Genomic DNA, 25727 nt, shown 5'->3' on the forward strand with positions numbered 1-25727 from the left:
TGATGCATATCTAAATTGTTCATGATTAGTCAGCACCACTGACAGGTAAAGTGATAAAGGACACTGACTGCACAGTTGAGGCTGGTCTAACTGCAGTTGTCACATGTTGAAAGAAAAGCTTTCTTGTTGAAAATACATTGCAAAATATACAGGTCTACAACTCCACTGTGTTCTGACAGTGAATTTTAAAAACGGAGTTTAAGTAATCACAATATATTAACCTTTAATTTTCACTAGTTTCAGAGCTCTTCACTACCATCTGCAGAATGTTACCCCTTGATGATACTCTTAATCTCCTTTTTAAGGCAGTACGTGGACTGGTTTTCTCTCTACTGGCGTAGGCTGTTCCTGTTAAGGCACTGTGAGAGCGAAGCTGGCGTGATGCTCCAGAAGTGACAGTTAAAGATACTGACACATGAGGAGGAACTAAGTCACATCACTCTAGGTACCCCCCTTTAACCAAGAATCATTTCATCCTCTTACAGAAATGTAGACCACTTATTGAAAACACTTTCCTCAGATTCACAAGTTCATTTTTAGGCTCAAAAGCTATACAAGAAAACACATGTTTAGCCACCTTCAACTTGTACAAGAGCTCCTAAACAATGACAAAATAGAAACATATTTTACAATATTGTACATAAATAAGAAAGCCAACAAAAATGTCCAGTCATTTGCTGAGCCTTCCTCCAGTGTGGGTGAAGGTTCGCCGTTAATGGAGCGTAAATCATGAATTTTCCTCACCGAAAGGCTGAGAACCTCTCGCCCCGGCACTTCAGAACTAACCCCCTTTACAGTGCAGAGTCACTGCAGGAGCCACTAGAATGGGGCAAAGTTCTACTCCGGTTAGGATTGGGGGTGGCCCCATGTTCATCAGCTGGAAGCAGGTTGTTGCCCCTGTGGGCGGCTCCCCACTGTGCCCTGAGGGCCAGGGTCAGGCCCGCTGCCTCCTTGCGTCAGTGGGTGCACCATGGACATGTGGACGTTGAGGTTGTGTGCCTTTTCAAAACGCTTCCCGCAAAGCTCACAGGCAAACTCCAGCTCTGCCTCCGCCTTGTGTTTGGTCATGTGGTACTTCAGAGAGGCGCGCTGGCGACACTGGAAACCACACACTTCGCACCTGCTGACAGGACACACCTCAGAAAGAATGCTTCCCCAGACTGGTTTCACTTTTTAAAAAAATAAAACTGTTAGATCTACATTTTGTTTTCCTTTATTTGTGAACCTTAACTTTAAACTTTGTTTAAAAATATTCAAGAATAGAAAAATGAATAAATATGCAAACCTACTGTAGCGGTTTTGCCCCTGAATGACGCATCTGGTGGACTGAGAGGTGCTTCCTCTGCTTGAAGGTCTGTCCACACTGGTCACAGATGTAGTTCCTCACCTCTGAGAGAAAAAAACAGAATGGGCCTTAAATAAGATGAGATCTGCCCTCAGTTTGAGCCAAGACATCTGTTAAACAGCTCAGTTCCAAAGCCCTTCTCTTGCCCTTCACCTGTGTGAATAAGCTTGACGTGGCGTTGAAGGTAACGGTCAATCATGAAGACCTTGTTGCAGCCAGGATGGGGACAGGGCCGCTCCCGGACCTCCTCATGGTGCTCCTTGATGTGCTTCTGCACCCAGGGGAGGCCAACATGATCAAAACAATGCACTGATAGCTCTGAGTAGGAACTCATGCCATAATAATAGTGATTGGGGGTTGAGAGTCTGACCTTCATGCCATCTGCACCACGGTACACAGCTGTACAGCCCTGGTGAGGGCACTTGTAGATATTGGGAAGCTCCTCTCTGGAAGACAAATGAGACATTAATTTCCCATGTTCCCTCTCTCCCGAGACCTGATGCAGTTCTCCTGAGACCCTGTTTTGCACTACCTCTCAGACTTTATTTTCTTCTTCCAGCCTGGCTTGGGGCCTGGTTTCTTCCTCACTTTGGGCTCCAAAGCCCCCTCAGGCTCCCGGCTCGTTTTCTTTGATGAGATGATTCCACTGAGCGAACAGAAGACAGACAAAAGACCCTAGTCCCAGTCCTAATGTCATGCCCTATACAATCTGGAATCCTGACTTGAAACAAACTTTTTAAAGATGTGTTAAATGCTTTTTTTCTACAGCACATCTTTTAAAATGCTCTCAGGTGAAAAAAATAGACACTTTTCAGCTCTGCCCCCACCCCCTCACCGCTTTCCTGGGTATGGCTCAAACAGCTCATCTGATGACCCACTTTTCCTTCTGTCCTCGTCTTCCTCGCTGGAAAAGTCCCTGTAGTATTACAGAAAGTCAGCTTCATTTTTTTTTTTAAATTCCTGCCCCCCCCGCTTCTTAAAGTATTTGCTCCCCTCCTCTTTTAATAGTATTTCCTCCTTTTTTAGCATTTACTCCCTCTTTTACTGTAGTTATTGTATTATTTTAGCTTTATTTATTGAAGTTTTAGAGTATTTATTGTGGACACGTTGTTTTTACGTTTGACTCTCTCAGCATCGGTCAAGAATTCTCATGTGCCCGGACCATGTGTATGTGTACAAATGGCGAATAAAGTTCTATTCTATTCATTAAATTTGATTCTACTTTATAATGCATGAAGAAAATAAAGCTGAATAAACACACATCCACAATATTAATGGTTAAGTAGCTATAACTTGTGATGTACAGTGCTCTCACCTGTTCTGTTATTGACTTACAGGATCTAATAAAATGGTTATTACACACACTAATTATTCTGCATGTTATGGTTCCACATCCCACAAGGTTCACGTAGTGATGCAGTTATACATGTTTTTGTCTTTACTGCACGATGTTGATTCCCAGTCCCTGTACGAGTTACAATTACATTTATTCATTTAGCGGATGCTTTTTTTCCAAAGCGACTTACAGTGTTAAGGTGCTTACAATTATTTACCCATTTATACAGCTGGGTAATTTTTTTACTGGGCTAAGTAGCTTGCTCAAGGATACTACAGCCAGAGGTGAGAAACAAACCTGCAACCTTTGGGTCCAAAGGCAGTAGCTCTAACCACTATGCTACCAGCTGCTGAAACTCCGCTGTATTTGCCTGCTTCACCTGTGTGTCTCAGCCCTATGTTATCTGTGTGTGTGTGTGGCTGTAACTTCCAGAACTCCTCAGCTGCATTGTGTATTTTTGGAAACTCTACCTACCTATCAGAAAGGTCACTATCCCCCACGCCATCCAGAGGCTCAGCTGCCATAGGTGTAACAGTCTCTCCACGTTGCACCGTGCCTGGAAACAAGAAGAAAAGGCTCTCTGAGAACAGTGACAGAGGATACAAGGTTTATTTTTTAAATATTCCTACAAGGATCTATCAATGAAGCCTCTTTCTCATAGCATCCAATTCATTATTTCTGATGTGTGACCATACAAAATACACTATGGTTACTATTGTTTTTAGGGGGGTGCGGTGGCGCAGTGGGTTGGTCGGAGCCCTGCTCTTCAGTGGGTCTGGGGTTCGAGTCCCGCTTGGGGTGCCTTGCGATGGACTGGCGTCCCATCCTGGGTGCGTCCCCTCCCCCTCTGGCCTTACGCCCTGTGTGCTGGGTTAGGCTCCGGTTCCCCGTGCCCCGTCTGGGGCGAACGGTTCGGACAGATGGACTATTGTTTTTATCGAACATCTTCGTTGAAGGCGAATTGGAGTGTTACATGGTCAACTTCACAATTATTCAGTCATTTATATACCCCACCATTCTTAATGGAGCTATCATTAGAGTAGGTATCTTAATCAAGGGTACTATCATGGTATTTTTAGCTTTCCACTGGTTGTGGAACAGAGAAAGTAGGGTGCAATTCATTTGTTCATTCATTTAAAGCCTCTCCGCTTCTACAAAGCCAGCTAGAGCTCTTTCAATATCCCACTGAGCATTCTTGTTGAACCATATCAGCGTGTGTCTTACCCTCTGTGGTGTCTGTAGCATTGGCTGTTGTCGTGGAATTCAGGGAAGGGCTCTGGGTTGGAGGAGCTGCAGCTGGGCTTGGTGGGGCCAAAGGTGGCTCAGTGCCTGTAAGGACCACTCCGGGCTTGGGGGCTCCACTCCTCCAGGACAATTCGTCTCTCTCTGGCCGGACCATTGCGGTAGGTTCACTCAGTCCAGGCCCAGGATGCACATGTGCCTCAACCACATAACTGTGTCCATCTACACAGCCCCACACAGCTTTCACCATGCCCCGGTAGTTGCCCTCCAGCACCTTCTGCAAGCCAGGGCAGGAGCTGCACGCTCCTGCATGGTGGTGAGCCCAAGACACGAGATTGTGGAGACACTGCGGCGAAGAGGTGATCAAGGATGCTAGGTGGAGAGGGTCAGAAAAGAGAATTCTGTCATTACGGATCACAGATCAATTAATTGTCACACTATTGCTAGGTATGCAAACTCAAAACTCACAAAACATACCGGAGGGGGACCCATCCTCTGTTGACGGCGACCACAAAGAGTTGGCCCTGAAAACACAGATTAAAACACTTACTTCTGTTCATTTAGCTGATGGTTTTCTCCAGAACAACTCACGTTATTAAGCTACTCAAAATGATATACCCATTTACTGGGAAAGCTGGTAGCATAGCGGTTACGGTTACTGCCTCGGGGATCCAGAGGTCGCAGCTTCGATCCCCACGTCCGCCTGTAGTACCCTGGAGCAATGTACTTACCCTAAATTACTCCAGGAAAATTATCCGGCTGTCTAAACAGGTGAATAATTGTGTGTAATAACCCTAACGTTCTAAGTTACTTTAGAGAAATGTGCCAGCTAACTGTTATTTATACAGCTGGATTATATTTTTATTCAACTGAAAGACAAACTCCACTCATGCTATCTGCTGCCACTGCTCTATTATAACTAATGGCCTTCATCTCACAATGTCGCCCAGTTAATTCAATGCGACTTACAGACAGAGTTTGGTCTGCATATATAATATGTACACCGCTTTACCCATGATTTAAGGAGCAAGGTATTCTTACTGTATCGCTTCAGGGCAAGTACAGTATTGCTCAGGTCAGGGGTACTACAGTCAGCAGGACTCAGGAATGGCATTCGAAGCAGCCACCTTCCAAGAACAACAAGCCTGACCGTCTGACGCCGCGCCGCCGCCGGCCCTTTTGTCAGAGCCCCCACATCACGCGACCCTTCTCTCTCACCAGTCCCCGGGGGCCTCGCACGCGGACGGAGACAGATTGACCCTGTGCAGGAAGTCCAGCAGGATGCCGTGGCACCTGTAGAACTGCTCGTGGCAGCTCTTGCACACGAAGCGCGAGAGCAGCGGGTCCTGGCTCACGGGAACGCCCACGAGGCGCTGGAAGTCCGCGCAGAAGAGCGGCGGCTTCGCGCCCTTTTCGCCCGCGCGCTCCGCCGGCTCCTCGTGCGGCCCGCCGAACGCGCTCCTCAGGCTCCGCGGAGAGAAGCGGCCGTGACACAGACGACAGAAGGCGGTGGTGAGGCGCCCGGAGCCTGAGGACGGAGACGGGATGAAGAGCGTTACGTTAGCAGCCAGGGGCCGAAGCCGAACTCCTCCGAAAGGCCCGGCCACAGCGCTCAGCTCAGCTGCGCGTCTCACTGGGTGACTGAGTAGTTAAGCGCGCCGGTACTTAACTGGCCAATCAGTTAAAACGCGCATGTCGAAACGCGGAGCTCCGTAACTTCTTTTCTGTCCTATTTCGGTTTAAACTTTAACTTAAGTCGCCAGCATCTGAACGTAACCACGCAGCCGCTCACCCGAGGGATGAGACCCGTTCTCCGAAGCGTCACCATCCGCACCAATGGCCGGCGGCCCGGTGAAGGTGTCGATCTGTCCTGCGGCTCCAGCCCTGGCGCTCCTCTCGCCGCGCTCCCCCGATTCACTCACAGTCACATTCTTTCCTCCTCCGGCGCTCGTTCTCGGTCTCCCCCGCCGGCCGGCTCGCCTGCTGCCGCCGCCCGGCTGGCCGTGTGAGGGCGGCGGAGACACAGCAGTGAGCCGTACGCGCCTATCCCTTCTCATGGTGGAGCCTGAAGGAGCAGGGCAGGGTCGAACAGAGAGTCGGGCCCGGGGTGTCAGCAGCGCACGACCGGACAGCCGTCCAGCCTCATGAGTGACTACTAGCTCGTAGTAGCTCCAAAAAAGTTTACAAAATCGGCCCTTAAATCTGAGCTAGCTAAGTTTCGCAATAAAACTTATATAATTACGTGTGCATGATTTTATCGCGATTTGATTCTTTTGAAAAAAATAAATTTGCGTTCAGTATAAAAAGAATGTAATAATTCGAGTTTTTTTCAATAATTCGGATGCTGAAAGGTCCGAAAGTAAACAAGTGAATCCGGAAGGGCTCGAGGACAGAACAGAGAGGAGCCGCCACGACCAGCCGAAACAAAGATGTGTCGCTGATTTCTGTAGTGCCACCCACAGGGACCCCAGAGAACTACAGACGTAAAAAGCCACTGCGTTCTCCGTCTGTGCATATACTACATTTATTATTATTATTGTTGTTATTATTATTTATTACTGCAAGTAGTAGTAGTAGTAGCTTGTCCTTGTGCTGAAATTCAAAAAATATTATGTAAATGAATTTGAACGCTGGAATCATGGTATACCGTATTATTGTATGATTATCATGTCAACACATAATATTTGTATATAGTTATACAAGCACCCGTTCTGTTATTTACATTTCTCGATGTTCCTCTCTCTAAATTGCTGTGACCCAGTGCTGTGGTGTTGTTAATAAAATCTGAAACACATACTAATCATGATCAATAAAACGCATATTATTTCAGCCATAAAAATAATGTCCTAGACCAGCAAAAGAAAATAAAAGAAGCACGTTATATGTACAGGATATAGTTTCTCCATTATGAAGTACCAATAGAATATTGACTCTTTGTGTTCACCATATCATATATATGTCTCCTATCATTTTTATCTTTGCTGCAGTAATCCCGCTGCGGTAATGATCTATTAAACCCAACAGCAAACAAGAAACATCAATGGCGGCGGCGGCGCCAGACAGTCACAGTGGTATGAAGCCACTACAAAAAGCTATGAAACTCGCCAGTGTGGCCATACAGCTTGACGCAGGGAACAATCATGAGGTAAAACATATTCAATATGATATTGACATAATAGCGGAAGGGTGCTGATGTGTGTCATGTTGTGTTAGCTGATTTCATATGATGACCTGCGGCTGTCAAAATGAATCATACACATGAACTCTCCTTTCACTCGCAAGGAAACACATTTGTGTGCTTACGCTTGTGGTTATGTTCATTTTAACTATGTTTGTTTCTGCTTCCGAAGATATTAATGTGGCAGTACTACGAAGCTTTGTGGATTTAAGTTTTATTTTATATAGCACATGTAATTTTATTGATTTTGTAACTTATTTTACATATTTAACTTTAACGAGTGTTACAATGTCGGTTCGAGTGCTTAAATGAGTATTGGACAGCGACAGGAAATGACGTTTGTTTTGTTGCAACAGGAGGCGTACCGGGAATACTTGAGGAGTATAAACTACATATCCTACGCACTTATGGAGGATACTTCCGCTCAACGTAAGATTCTGCAAACTGTTTGTATGTTCAAATCCTAGTAAAATGATGGAGGACCTTAAACCTTTTCTTTGACGTTCAGTGTCGAGTTTTTTGGCTGAAGCATAATTAAATAATAAATACCCACTGCTTTTGTAGAACTATACTCGTGACAAATAGGACGCATGGGTCGATACGCCTTTTGTTAGGTTCTCAACCTCAGGCGGTGCGCATTTTCTGCGCAAACCTTTTCAGACAGTGAGTGGTAAAATATGGGTTCTAATTAGCAGTACAGGGCCGTTTGACCCCCTGTTATCTGCTTGTGATTATTCAGACAGTATATTTCAAATATTATTTATAAATATTATTGAGAAAAACGGGAAGCCATTATTATTACTGTATATTCATGAAGCCAACACCCAGTTGAGGAGTTTAAATACATAGCACGGTATGGCACCTTACAATTCCAATATTAATAAATACCTTAAGACCTGCATGTTATTTAATATTTACTCAAGACTGAAATAATCTGTTTCTTTAATCAGAATGTCAAGTATGCACTTGACAGTAAATAATATGTATATCATTCATTGTATACTTGTATACTTTTAAAACTGATGTTTTAAAATGTTTCATTGTGTGGGATACTTCTATAGTATAAGCACTTTTTATAGTAGAGCAATACCCTTAGCTGTTTCATTATCCATCTATTCTTCTATCCATCTATTCTCAAAAATGCTTGTCCTGCTCAGGCTCACAGGAGCAACAGGCTAAGCAGGACAGACCAGACTTCCCTTACCAAAGCAGTGGTCTCCTGCTCCTTCTGGAGGATCCTCATGCCTTCTTCAGCCTGAAAAAAGATATATTTTCTCTTCAGTGACACCTAGATCTTCCCTGGGGTCTTCATTGACTTGGGCACAGCTGATAAACGCTCTTTGTGGAGTCCAAAGGACACACTAAACAAACTGGAATGAATGCCAACAATGTGGACACATGCAAATGCACACACCTAATGGCGTGCGGAAGCTTCCACAGCACCCCATACTCCTGTAATATCGCAATACCTCAGGACTCACAACATATAACTCATGTAGAAAGGGTTAGCTTCTGGCACTGCCTGCTGGAAGGAGTGTATGCTTATTTGGTGCAGGAGTTCTTTAAAGTGCTCCTTCTACCTCCCAGCTACAGTATTGTGCAGAAGTTTTAGGCAGTTGGGGGGAAAAAGCTGTAAAGTGAGAATGCTTCCAAAATTAATGCTCTTAATTAATAAACTTCCTACAAAGCTTAGTAACCATCCATCGTCAACAACTGCTCATCCCAAGCAGGGTCGTGACAGGCTTGGCCGAGTCCCGCTCTCTGGCGGGCCTGGGGGTCGAGTCCTGCTTGGAATGCCTTGTGATGGACCGGCGTCCCATCCTGGGTGTGTTCCCTCCCCCTCCACCCTTGCACCCTGTGTTGCCAGGTTAGGCTCTGGTTCACTGCGACCCCGTTCGGGACGAGCGGTTTAAGACTGTGTGTGTGTGTGTGTGTGTGTGTGTGTGTGTGTGTGTGTGTATACTTTCTTTCTTTAACAGCATACAAAACCCTTGCTGTAATACTGTAACTTTCTGCAAAAGGAATGCTTGGAAATCTAAAATATGCTCTTTCCCACTGACACTAATGCAGAAGACATTAACCGTCTAATACAAATATTTTTTGTGAAACATCTAAGTGCCCAAGACTTTTGCACAGTACTGTATATCCCTAGCTAAAGTTGGTGCAGCTCTGCCCCTGCTGATACCATTGAAATTTTATTTTTTTTTATTATTTATTCATTAGCTTACTGCTTTTCTCCAAAGCAACTTGTAATGTTTACTTTTACATTAATTCATTTAGCAGACACTTTTCTCCAATGCAATAAGCTGACACTTTTATCTAAAGTAACTGACAGCGCTAGAGACACTATACTGCTTAATATTTATCTTTTGCCCTTCTATAGAGAAGATAAGTGTAACACATGTAGACCCAATATAATACGCAATTTCGGTTTACCAATTCCTATAAAACATAAGAAGAAAACTGTAGCACCTAGAGGAAACTCACATGGAGAAGGAGTGAACATGCAAACGTAAAAGAGACTGGGCCAGCATCACTACCTGCTGCACCACTGTGCCACATCGCGTTAGACTGCATACAAAGATTTACCTATTTTCACAACTTGGTCATTTTTACTGAAAAAATTTAGGGTAAGCACCTTGCTCAAACGTACTACAGCAAGAGGTGGAACCTGGCTCCTTCATGTACACAACAATAGCTGTAACCACTAAAGCTACCTACTGCTGCTACCCGTCTGTTTGCCAGAATGTATTTGATGGGAATTAGAAAGTCATATTAAAGCGATCTTTAACAGGGTAATTTCTGACTCCACATCCCCCATCTTTCTCTAGGATGCAGAACTTAACATGAAACATACCTCTGTCAGGCATTCCCAGGATACCTTTGCTACTTGATCAGGCCTCCCAGTTCTGTCCAGGGGTTTTTCCAGCTGCTTCATCCAACTTACCACCAAGTTGTTATCAGTGAACAGCACATCACCTATCCTTACCCAGGTATCTGGGATACATAGCCTTATATTGATTAATACAGTTGCAAAGTTAATAATTGCTCTTTGGTCTGAGGTGCTCTGGTATCAAGTGCACTTATGAGCATCCACACTGCTCATATCACATAGCACAAAAATCCAAGAATGGCACACCCCTTGGGTTTAAATGAAACAGCCTGTTCCTCTCATTCACATCCCTCTAAATATTATGTCATTACCCACATGACCACTGAAGTTACCAAATAGGATTATAGTGTATGAAAGATTCCTTGTCAAGCACCGTATCCACCATCTCCAGGAATGTTCTGCTCTCTGCCCAGCTCTGTCCAGCGTTTTCACATGTAACCACAAACAACTGTCAAGAGCTTTCTGTGATGCAATTTAAAGTTGCATCTATGGAAAACTTGTATTCACAAACTTCAGCTATGTGGCACCCAGTCAGGGGCTAGAGCGTATTTCCATAGTCAAACAGTCTCTCACATGGGGCAGTTTCAAAACAGTAGAGAGATCATCCCAATCAAGAACTCTGGTTCCAGAGCTGATATTGTGAACAGAGGCAAAACTGAATATTTAGATTGCACTTGTCAATTTACCAAACTAGTTCTGGCTCATTCCCAACCAGTACAGCAACATTCTACATCCCAGGAGTCTGTTTCAATGGCACCCATCAAAGATGCTTAGATCTGTCCCAGGAATGTGTGTCTTCTGAAAAGCACCTGGATCCCCCCTCACTTTGGCGGTAACCACACAGAACATCCTGCTTAGTCTGTTTGTCACCCGGCCTCCAAGTAATTATATTACATTACATTACGTTACATTTGCATTTATTCATTCAGGAGATGCTTTTCTCCAAAGCGACGTACATCTCAGAGAAAATAAAATTTGTGCATTATATTAGCAGAAAGAGAGACATAGTTGCAGACATGTGATTCTTAAGTAAACCTAGTTTGTTTCTTTCCATGTTATGCACTAATGTTCATCGCACAAGTAGGTGTACAAAACTCAGGATAGACTAATCCTGATCACCTTCCTAGAATTTTTTTTTTTTAATGAAAAGGTACACAAACATTTACATACAATACAGGAGTAGTGGCTGTGTAAAGGCTTATCTGGGCATGATCATAAAGTTACGGCGCATGAACACTTACACCTACATGAGCTTGAGAGATCATGGGCAAAGTGAATCCGGAAAATGTCAGTTTTCAGACCCTTCTTGAATGTAGACAGAGCTTCCGCAGTTCTGAGTGAGAGGGGAAGGTCATTCTACCACAACAGAGCCAGAACCGAGAACCTCGGCGCTTTATCTTTCGTGCGCGGGACCACCAAGCAAGCAGAGGTAGATGAGTGAAGGGGTCTGGTTGGGGTGTAGCGGTTGATCAAGTCTTGTAAATGGCTAGGCGCAGTTCTATTGAGTTCTATCAGAGAAACAAGTAGGGGAGATACAAGGGAACGCTTTGGCAAGTCAAACACAACTTGTGCAGCAGCATTCTGTATTAGCTGCAGAGGTTTGATGGCAGTAGCAGAAAGGCCACACCAGAGAGAGTTGGAGTAGTCCAGACAGGATGTCACCATGGCCTGGGGAAGTAGTGAGGTAGGGATGGATCCTGCGAATAATATGCAGGATGTATCTGCAGGTCTGGGTTGTGGCTTCAGTGCGCTGAGAGAAAGATAGACTTGTGTCAGCCGTCACTCCCAGACTCTTAACCAAGGAGGTAGGCAAAGTAAATGAGTTGTCCAGTTTGATCAATAGATCGTGACAGGAGGACAGGCCAGCTGGGAGGTGAAGAATCTCTGTTTTGAAGAGGGTGAGTTGGAGGTGATGATCAGACATCCAAGCAGAGATTTCTGACAGGCAGGCAGCAACGCATGCAGAAGTGTCTGATGCTCCAGGTGCAAAGGAAGGAAGAGCTGGGTATCATCAGCATAGTAGTGATATTTGAATCCATGGGAGGCTATGACCAGGTCGAGGGAGGAGGTGTTAATCGAGAAGAGAAGAGAAAAGAGAAGAGAAGAGGAGAAGAGAAGAGAGGAGAAGAGAGGAGAGGAGAAGAGAGGAGAGGAGAGGAGAAGAGAACCCAGCACCAAGCCCTGCCGGACACTGGTTGAGAGAGGCGGAGGAGAAGAACAGGAGCTCCGCCAGACCAGTTGATAAGATCTGTCAGATAGGTAGGACTCAAACCATCTTAGTGCCGCTCCTTTGATCCCAACCTGACTAAGAGAGGAGAGTAGAATTCGGTGGTTGACAGTGTTGAATGCTGCAGACAGATCGAGGAGGATGAGGACCGAGGAAAAGGAGGCGGCTCTAGCCGACTGGAGAGCATCAGACACTGCCAGAAGCACTGTCTCTGTGGAGTGACTAACTTTGAAACCAGACTGATATCCATCGAAGAGACACTTCCGGGTGAGGAATTCACTTAGTTGATCACAGGCTTCCCGCTACAGAGTTTTAGACAGGAAGGAGAGGAGGGAGACTGGTCTGTAGTTTTGAACCGAGTTGGGATCCAGGGAGGGTTTATTTAACAGAGGTAAAATAAGAGCAGTTTTGAAGGCAGCTGGGAAACAGTCAGAGGAGAGCAAGGAGTTGATCTTAGAGATGAAGTTGGAGAGTTGCAGGGGAGATGTTCTGTAGAAGTGACGATGGGATCGGATCAAGTGAGCAGGTTGTGGGTCTGTGTGATATTAAGAGGTCAGAGATTTCAGATTCGGAGAGCGGTTTGAATTTGGAGAGCATGACTTCACAGGGAGGTCCAGCACGAACCGGGCAGGGTGATGCTGAGAACTTGTCCGTGATTGCATTGACTTTGTCTTTGAAAAACAAAGCAAAGTCATCAGCAGTGAGAGAAGGAGGAGGAGGGGGTGGCGGAGGACACAGAAGGGATTATGAGGTGTCAAAGAGTCTGTGGTTTTTTTTAGTTGCAGACTGTATTTTGTTGTTGGGGGCGTGGTGGTGCAGCAGGTTTGGCCTGTGCCTGCTCTCTGGTGGGTCTGGGGTTCAACTCCTGTTTGGGGTGCCTTGCGATGGACTGGTGTCCTGTCCTGGGTGTGTCCCCTTCCTCTCCAGCCTTGCGCCCTGTGTTGCTGGGTTAGGCTCCAGCTCGCCACGACCCCGCTCGGGACAAGCGGTTTCAATCAGTGTGCGTGTATTTTGTTGTGGTAGAAGATAGTTTTAGCTGAAGAGACAGCATAGTGAAAAGTAGCTAAGAGTTGTTTGTAGGCTTCCAGGTTCGAGCGAGTCTTGGATTTTCACCATCTTCACTCTGCAGCCCAGAGTTTGGTCCTATTAGCGTGTAACGTATCAGTCAGCCATGGGGTGGCACTGGGGCGTGCTGGTCTGGAAGATAGTGGACAGAGAGAGTCAAGGGAGGAAGATGGGGCAGAGAGGAAAATGTTAGTGGCATCGTCTGTTGATAGAGCCGAGAATTGTGCAGCAGAAGGGAGAGCGGACAGAGTGGCTGAGGCAAAGTAAGAAGGTGAGAGAGATTTTAAGTTGCGGCAGAAGGTGACAATGGGTGCAGAAAAAGGAGAGGGATTAGTGGCAAGGCAGGGTTGGAAGGAAATGAAGAAGTGATCAGAGACATGCAGCGGAGTAACAGAGAGGACAGGACAGCCACAGTTATGGGAAAATACAAGGTCAAGGCAGTTGGGACAGGGAGAGATCAAAGGACTGTAGGAGCAGTAATTAACAAGGACCACCCAAATACTTGGTTCTGGTAGTAGGTCCCAGTGTAGGTACCTCCTTAGTCAAGGTTCCCAGTTTTGTTTTGAATCATCAAAGGAATAATTTTAAGTTATTTGGATTTCTCTTTGTTTGCCCATTAACCTTAACTTCATTTCCCAGGATGGCCCTGCCAAAAAGTTCCAGGCTACTTAGTTATCAGGATTCCTGGAGCACTCAAGTCCCTCCAACACTGTGAAGTTGTGGTCTATGGAGCATAGCTGTATCATTAACTGATGCTTTCAAGACATAGAGAAAAACTATGGGAAAAAATACATATGGTTGTCACCTGACAGGTGGAAAGCAGGGTGATCCTACAGATGAAGTCATGAAGGATTTATCAGTCTTGCTCTTACATTGACACTTCTGATGCTCTGACAACAGAGTGCAGCTTTTCAGGAGAAATGTTTGGTTGGACTTTTACCTTACTGTGGGATGCCTTTGTGTTGCTAATTGGTGAAGTTATGGTTTACAGTTTTTATGCACATAGCTTGTTCAGTTTATTTAGTTCATTTGTAAATAAAGATTAATTTCTTCTTACATACTTATTGTGCCTACTGTTGCTTTATAATTGGTAGCCAAACTCTTGCCAGTACACAAGACATGAGTTACTGTAGCTGTTCAGTTAAATCTTTATAAAGAACCATATTTTATGGCATAGGCTAAGAAGAAATTAGACATTTGTCAGGAGTAAATTAATGAAAAATCAATAAATATTTTTAGTAAAAAAAATTCAGTGGTAAATTAATTTTTTAAATTAATGAACATCAAATTTACAGTCTGCATTGTTTAAGAATAAGGAGCTAATTAAAGTGTTCTCCACTCCAATATTCTTTGTTGTAGCACAGTGGTAAAATAATACACTAAAATTTTCAAACTTTTTTTTATTCCATCAAATATTCACTGAAGTGGAGCTGTAGCTGATTATCATATGTGTCTGTTTAGTAGCAATCAAAGTCAAACATTGGTTGTTTGTAAATGGTCTAAATCTCAGAGTCATGTGGTCTTTGTCATGAGTTTACAAACAAATGTTTGGTTAAAATGTAAAAAGAACTGTTAAAAAATTATAATTACTTAAATAACAGCAGTTATGTTGCAGGAATCTGTCATACTTAGGTTAAATCATACAATTAAAGAGGACACCCACACGTGCAATAACTGAGATTATGCCAAAACTGACATCCTGTCCCCTGACTTTTTAACTCCTGAACTAATCAATTGCATTAACAGCACACAGTGATAATGAATTATATCTACCTATGAATAATTAACTTTAAAGAATGATTATTTATCAATGTTTCATACTCCAACATGCTTAATTGACTTGTGATGATTATGCCCCTGTATTTTGATCTAACCACTCTAGTTAAATTTAAGCCTTGATATGATTAATCCTACTGCTGATTTGCTGAGTCTGTCCATTTTTTTTGTAAAATGTCAGCTACTATCTCTGCCTGCCCACCACTTTATTTCGATCTTTGTTTTCCCTACAGTACATCTCTGTCTTTGTCAACAGATCCTTCTGTGTCTGTTATACCCTTCAGAATCAGAAATGATGCCAGTGGAAGTGCAAAAGATGTTGAGATTGGCTGAGCAGTGCCTGGAGAGGGTCAAATCCTTTGCAGGGAAGATGTTGGAACAGCCTCCTGCCATGCCCACCCAAACCATTCTGTCAACCAGCTCCAGCACCACTGCCAGTACACCCATGGACAAGACCGGTACGCTTTAGCCTGTTCTCTGTATTTCAGTCCATTGTTCATAATATGGTTGACATTTAAACTAGCTTCCTTCTTCCACTGGAAGGACCCAGATTTGAATCCTGCTCCTGCTGTAGTACTTTAGAGTAAGGTACTTACCCTCAGTTGCTTCAGTTGTACAAATGGACAAATACTGTATTTTAAGTAGCTTAGTTTAAGTCACTTTGGAGAAAAGTGTCAGCCAACTGAATAAATAATAATAATCTTCTTACAGCTCCCCATGGGACCTCAACTGTAAGCCTTGAGCCTCCCACCAGGCATCGCAGGGTTCTCTCTGAGGGTGGCAGAAATGCCTCTCCATTCCTCCCTCCAGAAATCTTCCAGAAACTTCAAACTGCAGAATCAGAAGAAACAAAGAAGTAAGACTTCCACACCATTTAAGAGTATGAAGGTCTTTGAATATGTTACATTTTAAACAAGGTAAATTTTTCGTTCAGGCAGGTTGAATGATTCCATATTATCAGTTAACTGATAATATATATTGAGAAATACAAATCTCTACTTTATTCTATACTATGCTTCATAAATTTTAACATATGTAACATCCTGTATGTTACCCTGTCCACAAATATACTACATACCAGGGTTTCTAAGAATAATTGAGAATGATTACATAGAACATCCTAATCAAGATGTGAACAGGGACTTTACAAACTTAATGTATTCTGACAATCCATGTCAACTGTAAAAAACAAGAGCACTTCTTCATATAACTTATTCTGACACACTCTGTGTCAGTTCTGAAACACATGAGCCACCCCCCTGGCTGTACTATTTTTCCTAAATGACATGCATCTTGCAGACTGACCTTATTGATATTATAATACTGGTTTGCTTTTAAAATGTCTCCCTCACAATTCATGGACAAAATGTGGTATTTAATGTTCATTTCTAGCTCCCATTTTAACGGTTTAACTTCTATAGGTGTTTTAAATTTCTCTGAGTTAAATATACATTTCTCAAATATATATATGAGATATATGAGTTATATATATATGTTGTTTTACATATATTTAATGTAGCAACAAAACAATGTGTCAACACATTTAATGATCTATTATTAATAATAGTAACGTATGTTTTATTAATAGTATCAGGACAGTCTAGAATGAAACATGGTATTTCAGTTAGCACAAGATCAACCCAAGAGTAAAACTAGATGCAATAATTAGGGATAAGCAAAAGAGTCTAAAAAAGCTTAATAAAATACAAGAATGTTCAATAAGCAAATACAAATTACTGAAAAGAAACGAGGGTTAAGAACACAGTGAGATACTATGAGAACAATGAAAAGTAAGACAGAATTTGCTTAGACAGTTCCAAGATATGTATTGTTTTATACTGGTTTACCGTATCCTGTGCCTTGTACATTCCAGGATGGGCTTATCATCCTATCTGCACTAAGCACAGAGTTAATATGGTTCATAATGTAAGATTTTGCGTGACAATACGAAGGCCTGGGAATAAAAGGTCATGAAAGAACCTGACCTACAAGAATCTATATCACTGTTAACGAAGCAGTTTCTGGCTGTATCTAAATACTGAGTAATTTGTTTATATGAATGCTTCTGGTAGAACCCAGGTATCTTCATTTTGGTCACTAGGACAGAAAGGCAAAACGATAGTCAGTGCCATAAGTAGCCATCATCAAAACAATCAGTATTCTGACAGACTATTAAATCCAGAATCAACTTTTGATATTTTGTAGCTGTCAAAACAGTAATCTTGTTGAGGCTTCAAGAAGAAATAAGAGGTTCAGAATGAACTGGTACATGGTATAAGCATATAGATTTGCTGTATGCCCAAAAAAGTGTAATATATTTTTAAAATGGTACATTTTGGTCTCCCTAGCAGTGATTTGCCACACTAGCCATATGTATTATGTTTTCCCTGATGTATGAGACTTCTGTGGTTCTGTCCCTCTTGTCGCTTACAATAGCACCGATGGTTAGACACTTACAGGGTTGAAAGTGGCATTTGGCCAACAGCTCAGGGCATGCATATCAAAAGAGGTGTGTGATTGTTCACCCCTCCTGTGGCAGGGTGGCTTTCCTGCTGTGGGAGGGAGATGAAAAATGGAGAAGTTGGCTATTTCATTAGGAGAAAAGAAAAAAATGCAGAAAATGTACACACTTGTTTTTATGGCATGCGAGTCTGTATACGTGTATTAAACAGCCTGTATGTATATAATATATATACTGTATATATATGAAGAGATATATAAATATCATTAACTGATGAAGCACATTCAAAATAATTTTTTTCGTGTTTTACTTAAGTATATGGTCTCTTTAAATGACAATAAGATGTGTCAAACTTTGGGGGGCATGATGGTGCAGTGGGTTGGATCGGGTCCTGCTCTCCGGTGGGTCTGGGGTTCAAGTCCTGCTTGGGGTGCCTTGCGACGGACTGGCGTCCCGTCCTGGGTGTGTCCCCTCCACCTCCAGCCTTACGCCCTGTGTTGCCAGGTTAGGCTCCGGCTCCCCGCGACCCCGTATGGGACAAGCGGTTTAGACAATGTGTGTGTGTGTGTGTGTGTGTGTGTGTGTGTGTCAGACTTGTGAAAAGTACTGTAGGTTGTATTCATTTACAAATACATTTTTGTAAAAAGGGAGCTGACCCCAATTGAAGAGGCTTCTCGTCTGAATCAGAAGTTAAAGGCAAATTTCGAAGTGCGTTTGGCGCGACTGCCCCCAGGCCAGGCAACTCAGAAGACCTCGTTGGTGAGTCTGTTTTGTTCTCTTAGCTTATTGTGTCCACATGGTCACAACATGACACTGTAACAGTTGCTCTCACTATGCAGTGATTCATCTTCAGCCATTTCAAATTCAGAAGAGCATCTCAAATTGAGTAACATTGCCATTCTAAGCAGAAAACAAAACTGTCAGCCAAACAGATCTATCAGTGCTATTCTGTTATTGTTCTTATAGATTTTACCATAGTGTGACTTATTAGAATCCACTTGCATAGCTTGTAGCTATAAACTCCTACATATTTTATATCTGAGAATTAATTAGACGTGATTCAGATTAGGGGGCGCGGGGGCGCGGTGGCGCAGTGGGTTGGACCGGGTCCTGCTCTCCGGTGGGTCTGGGGTTCAAGTCCCGCTTGGGGTGCCTTGCGGCGGACTGGCGTCCCGTCCTGGGTGTGTCCCCTTCCCCTCTGGCCTTATGCCCTGTGTTGCCGGGTTAGGCTCCGGCTCTCTGCAACCCTGTATGGGACACGCGGTTCAGACAATGTGTGTGCGTGAGATTCAGATTAAGCTTGCTGACAGGTATTTTGGAGAGTAAAATCCACATAAGACCTCTGCCACCACAATAAAATGCCCAGGCAGGGTGGGCAGCCACTGGTACTTGGATTCCCCGAGGTTTATTTTTCTGTCTTTTGGCTGTGAACTGGTTTGTTTTTGTCTCTACTGTTGCCAGCTGGCTCACTCTGTTGTAATTGTATGTGTTATATCTGTACTTTTGCATTATTTTCACTAACCTTGTTATACATTACAACCTTTTTCAGTACTCTGGAGAAAAGAGCACCCTATAAAAATAAACTGAATTGAAAGGAAGGACTCATCTGGAACTTTATGTTTATCATCATGTGTGAGGATTTGTAAGGATGCTAATATTATGTTGTGAATTTAACTGATTGGGATTCATGGCTATGATAAATAGCCAACCATTGGTACAGTGGACTCTGAAAGACTTGTCCCTGGAAGGTCTGAGACATAAGAAACTGAATGGTCATGCAAGTGAGTCTTTTGTGAAAACGATTACGTTCTATTTTCCACGATTACTCCACTTTTATATACGTGAAATGCCCTTTTCTTAAATAACTCACATAGTGTGCACTTACCCTAAATTGCTCCAGTAAAATTAACCCACCGTATAAATGGGTAAATAACCTTAAGCGTCAGCTAATGAATAATGATTGTACTGAAGAACTTTTCTACTTATGGGGTGTGGACTTTATGCGTCATTGATCAGATGCTCCGTTTCGCGCGTTTTTTTCCCCACACACGAAGCGATAACGCCCTTCGGCTGATCGATACGCGCGACCTCCCCGCGCGTTGTGGGAGTGGGGAGCCACGCAGAGCGCAAGACAACAGTCAAAGCCGTCTTGAAAGTGCAGTTTTAGGGCAGCACCTAAGGCTTAGGCTAAGCAGTAGCCTAGGGCAGGCCTGCGGTACTCATACGATGACTTAGAATTCTCTGTTCGACAGTATCGTTACTTTTTAAACTTGTTGAGAATGGTAAGTAGGCATAATAATCGTTTTCGTGAGGATTTGACGGTTTTGAGGCTCGGAAATCAAATGCCATGGGACAGTCGCTGGAAAGCGCCTTCTGTACCTCTCAGATGCAAAGACTGTTTCCCCGACGGTCTGGCGCGGCGGACCTTCCCCTCTGCTGGAGGAGAGTGAGCACTTTCTTCAAGGTACCCGAACGAACCGCGGATTCGTCCCTGTTTACTTGTCTGACCTTGGTGGAGCCGAGGCGCGAGACACCCGCATAGACATAGCGCGTGGCGACGCCGAGCGGCCCCGTCCATGTCGAACGTGTTATACAAATTAATATATATATATATATAATTCATAGATGGGCCCAAATTGTTTTTTTGTTTTTAAACTTCTCCTCCCTGAATTTAATTCTAGAACACAAACTATAAAATAGTTCAGTGTTGCTGGTTCTGGAGGGTAAATACGTGGTTGATAAACCTCAAAGGTGGTAAAATACTTATTTTTACCAAATGGGTTTTTTTTTTTTTTCTTTAAAAATCGTCATAGGTATCAGGTTTCTAAATGTTAGTGTAACGCGGTTAATATGCGACGACACCACTTCTTCTCTGTAACGTGAGCAGAAAGAAAGGCGTTTTCTGTGAAGACCTGGTAGCGCACGCGCTGCCGCGAGAGCAGTCCTTCCCGCCCGTCAGTGGAGCGAGATGGCTTTCACCTGCAGGTCACCAGGTCACGTGTGCCTGTAACTATGAACAAAGTCATGCGTTGGTTTTTTTTCATAAAAAAAAAAAAAAAAATCCATAACTGCATGAGTCCTCTCAGATGACAGGTTCACCTGAGTGAGGCTCTTGCTTGGAAGCTTTGAGTGATTTGTGGTGTGATGACTCAGTGTGTGAATAGAGACATTTGGGGGCCTCCTGTAGGCAAGGTAAAGGCTACACGTGTAAACGTATCGCAAGGTCTCCGTACCTGAGTGCCTCCCTCACAGGCCATGGCTGGGCGCTGCTGTTTCCCGTAAGTCAAGCGAACATGTAACGGTTGTCAGTTATTAGGGGGATCGACAAATACCAGCGCTGGAAGTCATTGGAGTTATGGATGAATACAAACTGGGTACAAATATATTTGTTCAAGCAAATTTAAGGGGACAGCAAGTGGTGTAGTTGTTAGAGCTCAAAGGCCTAGTTTCAGACCCCACCATATACTGTCGTTCCCTCAAGTAAAGTACTTACTTTGAATTGGTACGGTAAGAATGCCTAGCTGCATAAATGGATAAATAAAGTAACAGTGTAAGCTGCCTTTGGTTTTTTTTTTGTTTTTTTTTTTTTAAAAAAAAAAAAAAAAATCAACTAAATACATCTATAGTAAGTGTAACTATTGGGTGCACCTTCCTTGCCCTTGGTTATTAAAAGACTAGAAAGTTAAAAACATAAATTGGTGTGAATTTTAAGGTTCCAGCATGCTTCATTTTTTTTTAATTAGTGTGAACTGGTGTGTGTGTGTGTGTGTGTGTGTGTGTGGAAAATAACCACTATTTTATAATAGCCACACTTTCTTTAATTTTTCATGCATTGCCAGCCTAACAGATATTGTAAAGTAATTGCACTCAGTAATGTAGAGGCTGTCGTTATGCTATATCACCATTACAACAGCTGTACCTTTTCAATTAAAAAGAAATAACAAAGTAGTTTTTTTTTTTTTTTTTTTTGTAATTTAGATTAACATTAACTAAAAAAATTGACTTTGAAGTGTGAGTTGAGGTTGAGAAGGGTGGATGGGGCAAAATTGTTTTGGAATGTGGTCACAAAGATGGGAACAGTTGCTACTGCAATCTGTGTTTTTTGTAATTACACATTTTTTTTTTTTGACAGAAATAGAAAAACGGTCATCAACATTACGCTTTTCGAAAGTTGAATTCGTTTAAACGTTTGTATCTTGTGACTATTTCATGGTGAATATCCAGAGTGGTCACTGAATTATCATACAGTATAGATAAAGTGAATTAGGAGACCTTAGTTTTTATTAGGTGGAAACTAGAGCACTAGGAGTAGGAGGATGTTCATGTGAACCTATGGAGAAAGTCCATAATCCTCAGACTGAATCAGATTAGAGACAGTGCTGCTGTTTCGGGATAATCTGCTTTGCCACCGTGCTGCTCTGAATTTAAGTTGCTGTATTAAAAGAACCAAGTGTGCTTTTAATTGCCTTTAAGAATGTTTATAGCACTTTATTTTAGAACACTAAAGAGTCTGACCAGAGGAAATTTGTTACATTTTACATTTATTTAAAATTATTTAATGTATATTTATGTGGGCGGCACGGTGGCACTTCTGTCTCACAGCACCTGGGTGGTGTGAGAGGACATGGGTTCGATCCCCGCTCAGTCTGTGTGGAGTTTGCATGTTCTTCCCATGTCTGTGTGGGTTTCCTCCCACAGTCCAAAGACATGCTGTTCAGGTTCCCCCATAGTGTGTGAGTGACAGAGAGAGCGTGTTCCACTGATGTATGGATGAGTGACCCAGTGCAAGTAGTGTATCTAGCAGTGTAAGTCACCTTGGTGAATAAGGTGTGTGGGCTGATAACACTAAATAGAGTTCATTGGAAGTCGCTTTGGAGAAAAGCATCTCCTAAGTAAATAAATGTAATGTTATGTTATCTGGCAGATGCTTTTTCCAAAGTGATATATAAATCAGAGTAAACAATCCATTTTACAAAAAAACTGAGTGTCAGATGGGAAATACAAAGATGATCATAACAGATGGCATGATGCAAATTACACTGTTACTTGGATTTACTTAACTTTGCTGATTTACTGGAGACCTAGAGCATCCAAGCCCTGAAAGTAAGCATCAAAATTTACATATTGGGCATGGAAGTGTAACAATATTGTTTGAGTCCTGCTACTTTGTACTTCTTGTACCTTTTGAGGAAGGCAAATGTGCTGAATTGTTGTAATACATTTGCCCCCCTGTATAAATGGGTTGCATAAATTTAATTGCTTCTTATTAAAAGGTTCAGCTAAGCAACATGCTCATAAAAATGTGTAGCTAAATAGAGAAAACAGCTGAGCAGTAACACCCACTTTTTGGGGTTGTTTCTGTTTTGACAGAGCTAGTATTTGGGTGAGGCATTATGATGGGCATCCAGTCACTTTAACATAGACAGCACAGCATATATATTATATGCTCCAATATAAAAGTGATCCTGTTTGAAATTGTGCTCTTATAACATGTGCTCCTATATGAAACGGCTCTTGATTCATGAACAGATTGCTACAGGTATGGAACAAGGTCTTGTCTTTGTCGTGTTTCTTGAATTCTTTTATATTCTTTTGCTCTGACAGTACAAAAATCTTTAACTTATACCTGCCCCTGAGTGAACATCAGTCACAAGTACTAACAAGTGATTTTTATATTTTATGTTTCCCTTGATTGGCTTTTACGTTTTGTTTGTTTCAAATAGAAATGATGTTTTGGAATGTTAGAAAGGTGATGCCAGCTGAGAATAAGTGCTCTATGCCAGTCACAGGCTGCGCTTAGTTGTGTTTTTTCAGTAGAGCTAGGCTTGCTGCACTGCCATTGATATAGTATTGATTTTTTTGCACCTAATCAAATTTTTCCGCTGTTCACTCAGGTCAGTGTGATACTGCTGTATTGGCAAATAAACACTGAGACTGTGGTTTGATCCCCTTGGATTCTGAGTCTTTCAAAGCATTTATTTGTGTATAACAAAGATCTTAATTAGTGTAATACATGGTAAGCTTATTTCATGAAATAGTTGTCCTAAGACATTGTAATAATTATTTTCAAACAAGTTTATCAAAAATGTGTTGCTCCACAGGTTGGGTGATTAAAAGGGTGCGCTTTGGATGCTGTGGCTTGCTGGGTAGAAGTTAGAGATCCTTTGCTGAGAGGGTTTGTAGTGGATTTTACTTATAAATAAATGTTTGCTTTGAGTCTCCAGGTCTGTGTTTTCAAATTGGTTTGATAAATATCACTTTCTTGTTTCATTGTGACTTTATTCCCATTAGATGTGTTGACTTTGTGAAGACAGTGCTACACACAACACATGGCAATACGTATGACATGACTAAAGCCATTTGAATGATTTTTTTCCCTGTTGCCCTAGTAAGAATTTACCCATTGTTTGCACATCTAGACACTGTCCCTTCAGAGGCAAATGATGGAGAATCTTATCATCGCCAAGGCCAGACAGGATGCAGTATCCTTTCTTGCAATGTGGATGCTTCTTAGTGTCTGCGACAAGCTTTAAGTGAATCTTCTGCTGCTGTAAGAAGTATTTTTGTAGGAAGGAAGCAGGGTAACTCCTGGAGGATGACAAGACGTTCCTTGTTAAAGAAGGGTTACCCCTTCTTTTAATTTAATTTGGCCACTGTTTGGAAACTGAACTCGCTTGGGTTCATTCATAGGTTCCATAACCCAAAAATCTGCAAACCCTGCATATCTTGATGGATCAGGATTCCAAATTCCAGCGTCAAAGTTTCAGAATTTATGAGGTTAAGCAGTGGTTGTATCTGTGGATGAGAGTGTTGCTGTTCTGGATGTTGATGATTTCCTTAACGTGCATAGCTCCAAAGGAAGATGGAGGAGAGGAGGCTAAGGCTACAGGAGGAGGCCAACAGGTAGGACCTTAACTTTTAATGCTATGTATTTTTATTCAGTAGACATCTGGGCAGGCTGGCTGGGAGCATTCAGATCTCAGTTTAACTAGGGCTGACCTGGAGACCATGGCCTCAGGGGAACATATCCTGTATTGTTGGCAGTGTTTGAAGGCTTATTAGTATCAGCTCATCCATGTGGAATGAAATGATCCCAAATGAGCCTATACTTCATGCGTGTACCCTACTGTCCACAAGGCACTTGAATAGAAAGGCCAAACCAGTACTAAAAACAGTTCAAAAACCTCAAAGATCTGTAGAGAATTGCATTGTATGCACTTGTACTGCACCAGAGAAAGAATGAGACCGTTTTGGTTTAGGCCTGTTTACTGCATAGGGATATGACACTGCTGTTTATTCACAGGCGGTTCGCTGCTTCAGGCACAGTCACTCCAGAGGAGCAAGAGCTGCGTATCATGTATGCCAGCATTCTAGAATACGAACAGGACCATGTGAGTCTGTCTTTTGAAGTTCAGCAGGAGCCCAGCAGCCTTTCCTCACCGTGACAGTGTTGTTTGATTTTTCAGTACACTTAGATTACATGTCCATATTCCTTCTAGACTGATTCTTGAATGGTTTTCAATTCTGTGAAACAAGCAAGCTCATTTCTTGCCATATTCCTTTTCATTATTTATCTATTATAGATTAAGTATTTTTAGTGGGTATTTGAAAAATTGAGATACTGTAATTATAAAACTTGTGCTTCCCTGATAGCTCCATTCTACAGTTATTCCCTGACTTACAATCTTTCAAGTAGTAAACCCATGCTCGGCCCCAATTAAGTTCATAAGCGGGTGGCCAACTGTACAGCCTGATTGAGCCAAGTGAAACCAGGCAAAGTTCTTTCTCTTTGGTTTGCTTAGTCATTTGTTTTGATGATCAGGTTGACCTATAGTGACTCCTTGATTGTGTTTGACAGGATTGGCCAAAGTTGTGGAAGGCCAGGTTGAAGAAGAATCCTAATGACATCAGCCAGGTCTCAGGCTTGGTTTCCTCCCTGCTCAGGTATGGCTTACATGAAAATACATGGCTAGGTATTCCATGTTTTAGTAATGAAGCTTTTTTTTTTTTTTGGACCAAGGACAAAAGCTCAGTTGCATCTGTTTTGGACAGTAAACATTTCAATAGTCTAGACATTGACAGAAAATATTTAGTACAATGCAGTGGTCTCTGTAATGTTTCTGCTGATCATGGCATGTACCAGAACCGTTATCTTGGAGCTGTGTCAGTGTTTTAATGTTGTTGTTTTGCTGTAACCTGGTTCT

The 25727-nt window shown here is 42.6% G+C and overlaps 2 protein-coding genes across 9 annotated transcripts in view; one reads left to right on the forward strand and one right to left on the reverse strand.

Annotated features, from left to right (window-relative positions):
- Positions 1–516: 516 nt before the first annotated feature.
- On the reverse strand, positions 517–8542 carry znf276 (zinc finger protein 276). Of its 2 annotated transcripts, XM_029253387.1 has the most exons (12): positions 8306–8542; positions 5716–5988; positions 5142–5451; positions 4401–4447; positions 3906–4295; positions 3156–3237; positions 2181–2261; positions 1878–1991; positions 1716–1791; positions 1499–1616; positions 1290–1389; positions 517–1120 (listed from the first exon to the last, which is right to left on the reverse strand). In XM_029253387.1, exons 2-12 carry the CDS (start codon positions 5978–5980, stop codon positions 874–876), a joined length of 1830 nt encoding a protein of 609 aa, XP_029109220.1. In that variant the 5' UTR covers positions 5981–5988; positions 8306–8542; the 3' UTR covers positions 517–873. The 2 variants fall into 2 exon arrangements, with proteins under 2 accessions (XP_029109220.1, XP_018594800.2); XM_018739284.2 differs by lacking the exon at positions 8306–8542 and having other exon boundaries at positions 5716–6368.
- vps9d1 (VPS9 domain containing 1) overlaps positions 6846–25727 on the forward strand; it is a 36014-nt gene continuing 17132 nt past the window's right edge. For 6 of the 7 annotated variants that reach the window (XR_001965485.2, XM_018739405.2, XM_018739407.2 and 3 more), the window contains exons 1-9: positions 6846–7068; positions 7458–7530; positions 15347–15520; positions 15774–15918; positions 18171–18282; positions 23943–24005; positions 24374–24426; positions 24827–24914; positions 25382–25467. Coding sequence is in view for 6 of the 7 variants with exons in the window: in XM_018739405.2 (XP_018594921.2) it covers positions 6964–7068; positions 7458–7530; positions 15347–15520; positions 15774–15918; positions 18171–18282; positions 23943–24005; positions 24374–24426; positions 24827–24914; positions 25382–25467 (899 nt within the window). In the remaining variant the exon portion in view is untranslated. Of the gene's footprint in view, positions 7069–7457; positions 7531–15318; positions 15521–15773; positions 15919–18170; positions 18283–23942; positions 24006–24373; positions 24427–24826; positions 24915–25381; positions 25468–25727 lie in introns of those variants that run through there. The other variant, XM_018739408.2, reaches the window with a different exon arrangement.

The sequence above is a fragment of the Scleropages formosus genome, chromosome 7 (assembly GCF_900964775.1).
Source record: "Scleropages formosus chromosome 7, fSclFor1.1, whole genome shotgun sequence".
Classification (NCBI taxonomy): domain Eukaryota; kingdom Metazoa; phylum Chordata; class Actinopteri; order Osteoglossiformes; family Osteoglossidae; genus Scleropages; species Scleropages formosus.

Excerpts from the sequence above, each read along its gene's own strand:
- znf276 (XM_029253387.1), bottom strand. The coding sequence starts at position 5,980 with ATGAGAAGGGATAGGCGCGTACGGCTCACTGCTGTGTCTCCGCCGCCC. Across the intron at positions 4,296-4,400 it reads AGAGGATGGGTCCCCCTCCG|CATCCTTGATCACCTCTTCG; the intron begins GTATGTTTTGTG and ends CTCTCCACCTAG. Across the intron at positions 1,390-1,498 it reads CGTCAAGCTTATTCACACAG|AGGTGAGGAACTACATCTGT; the intron begins GTGAAGGGCAAG and ends TTTTTCTCTCAG.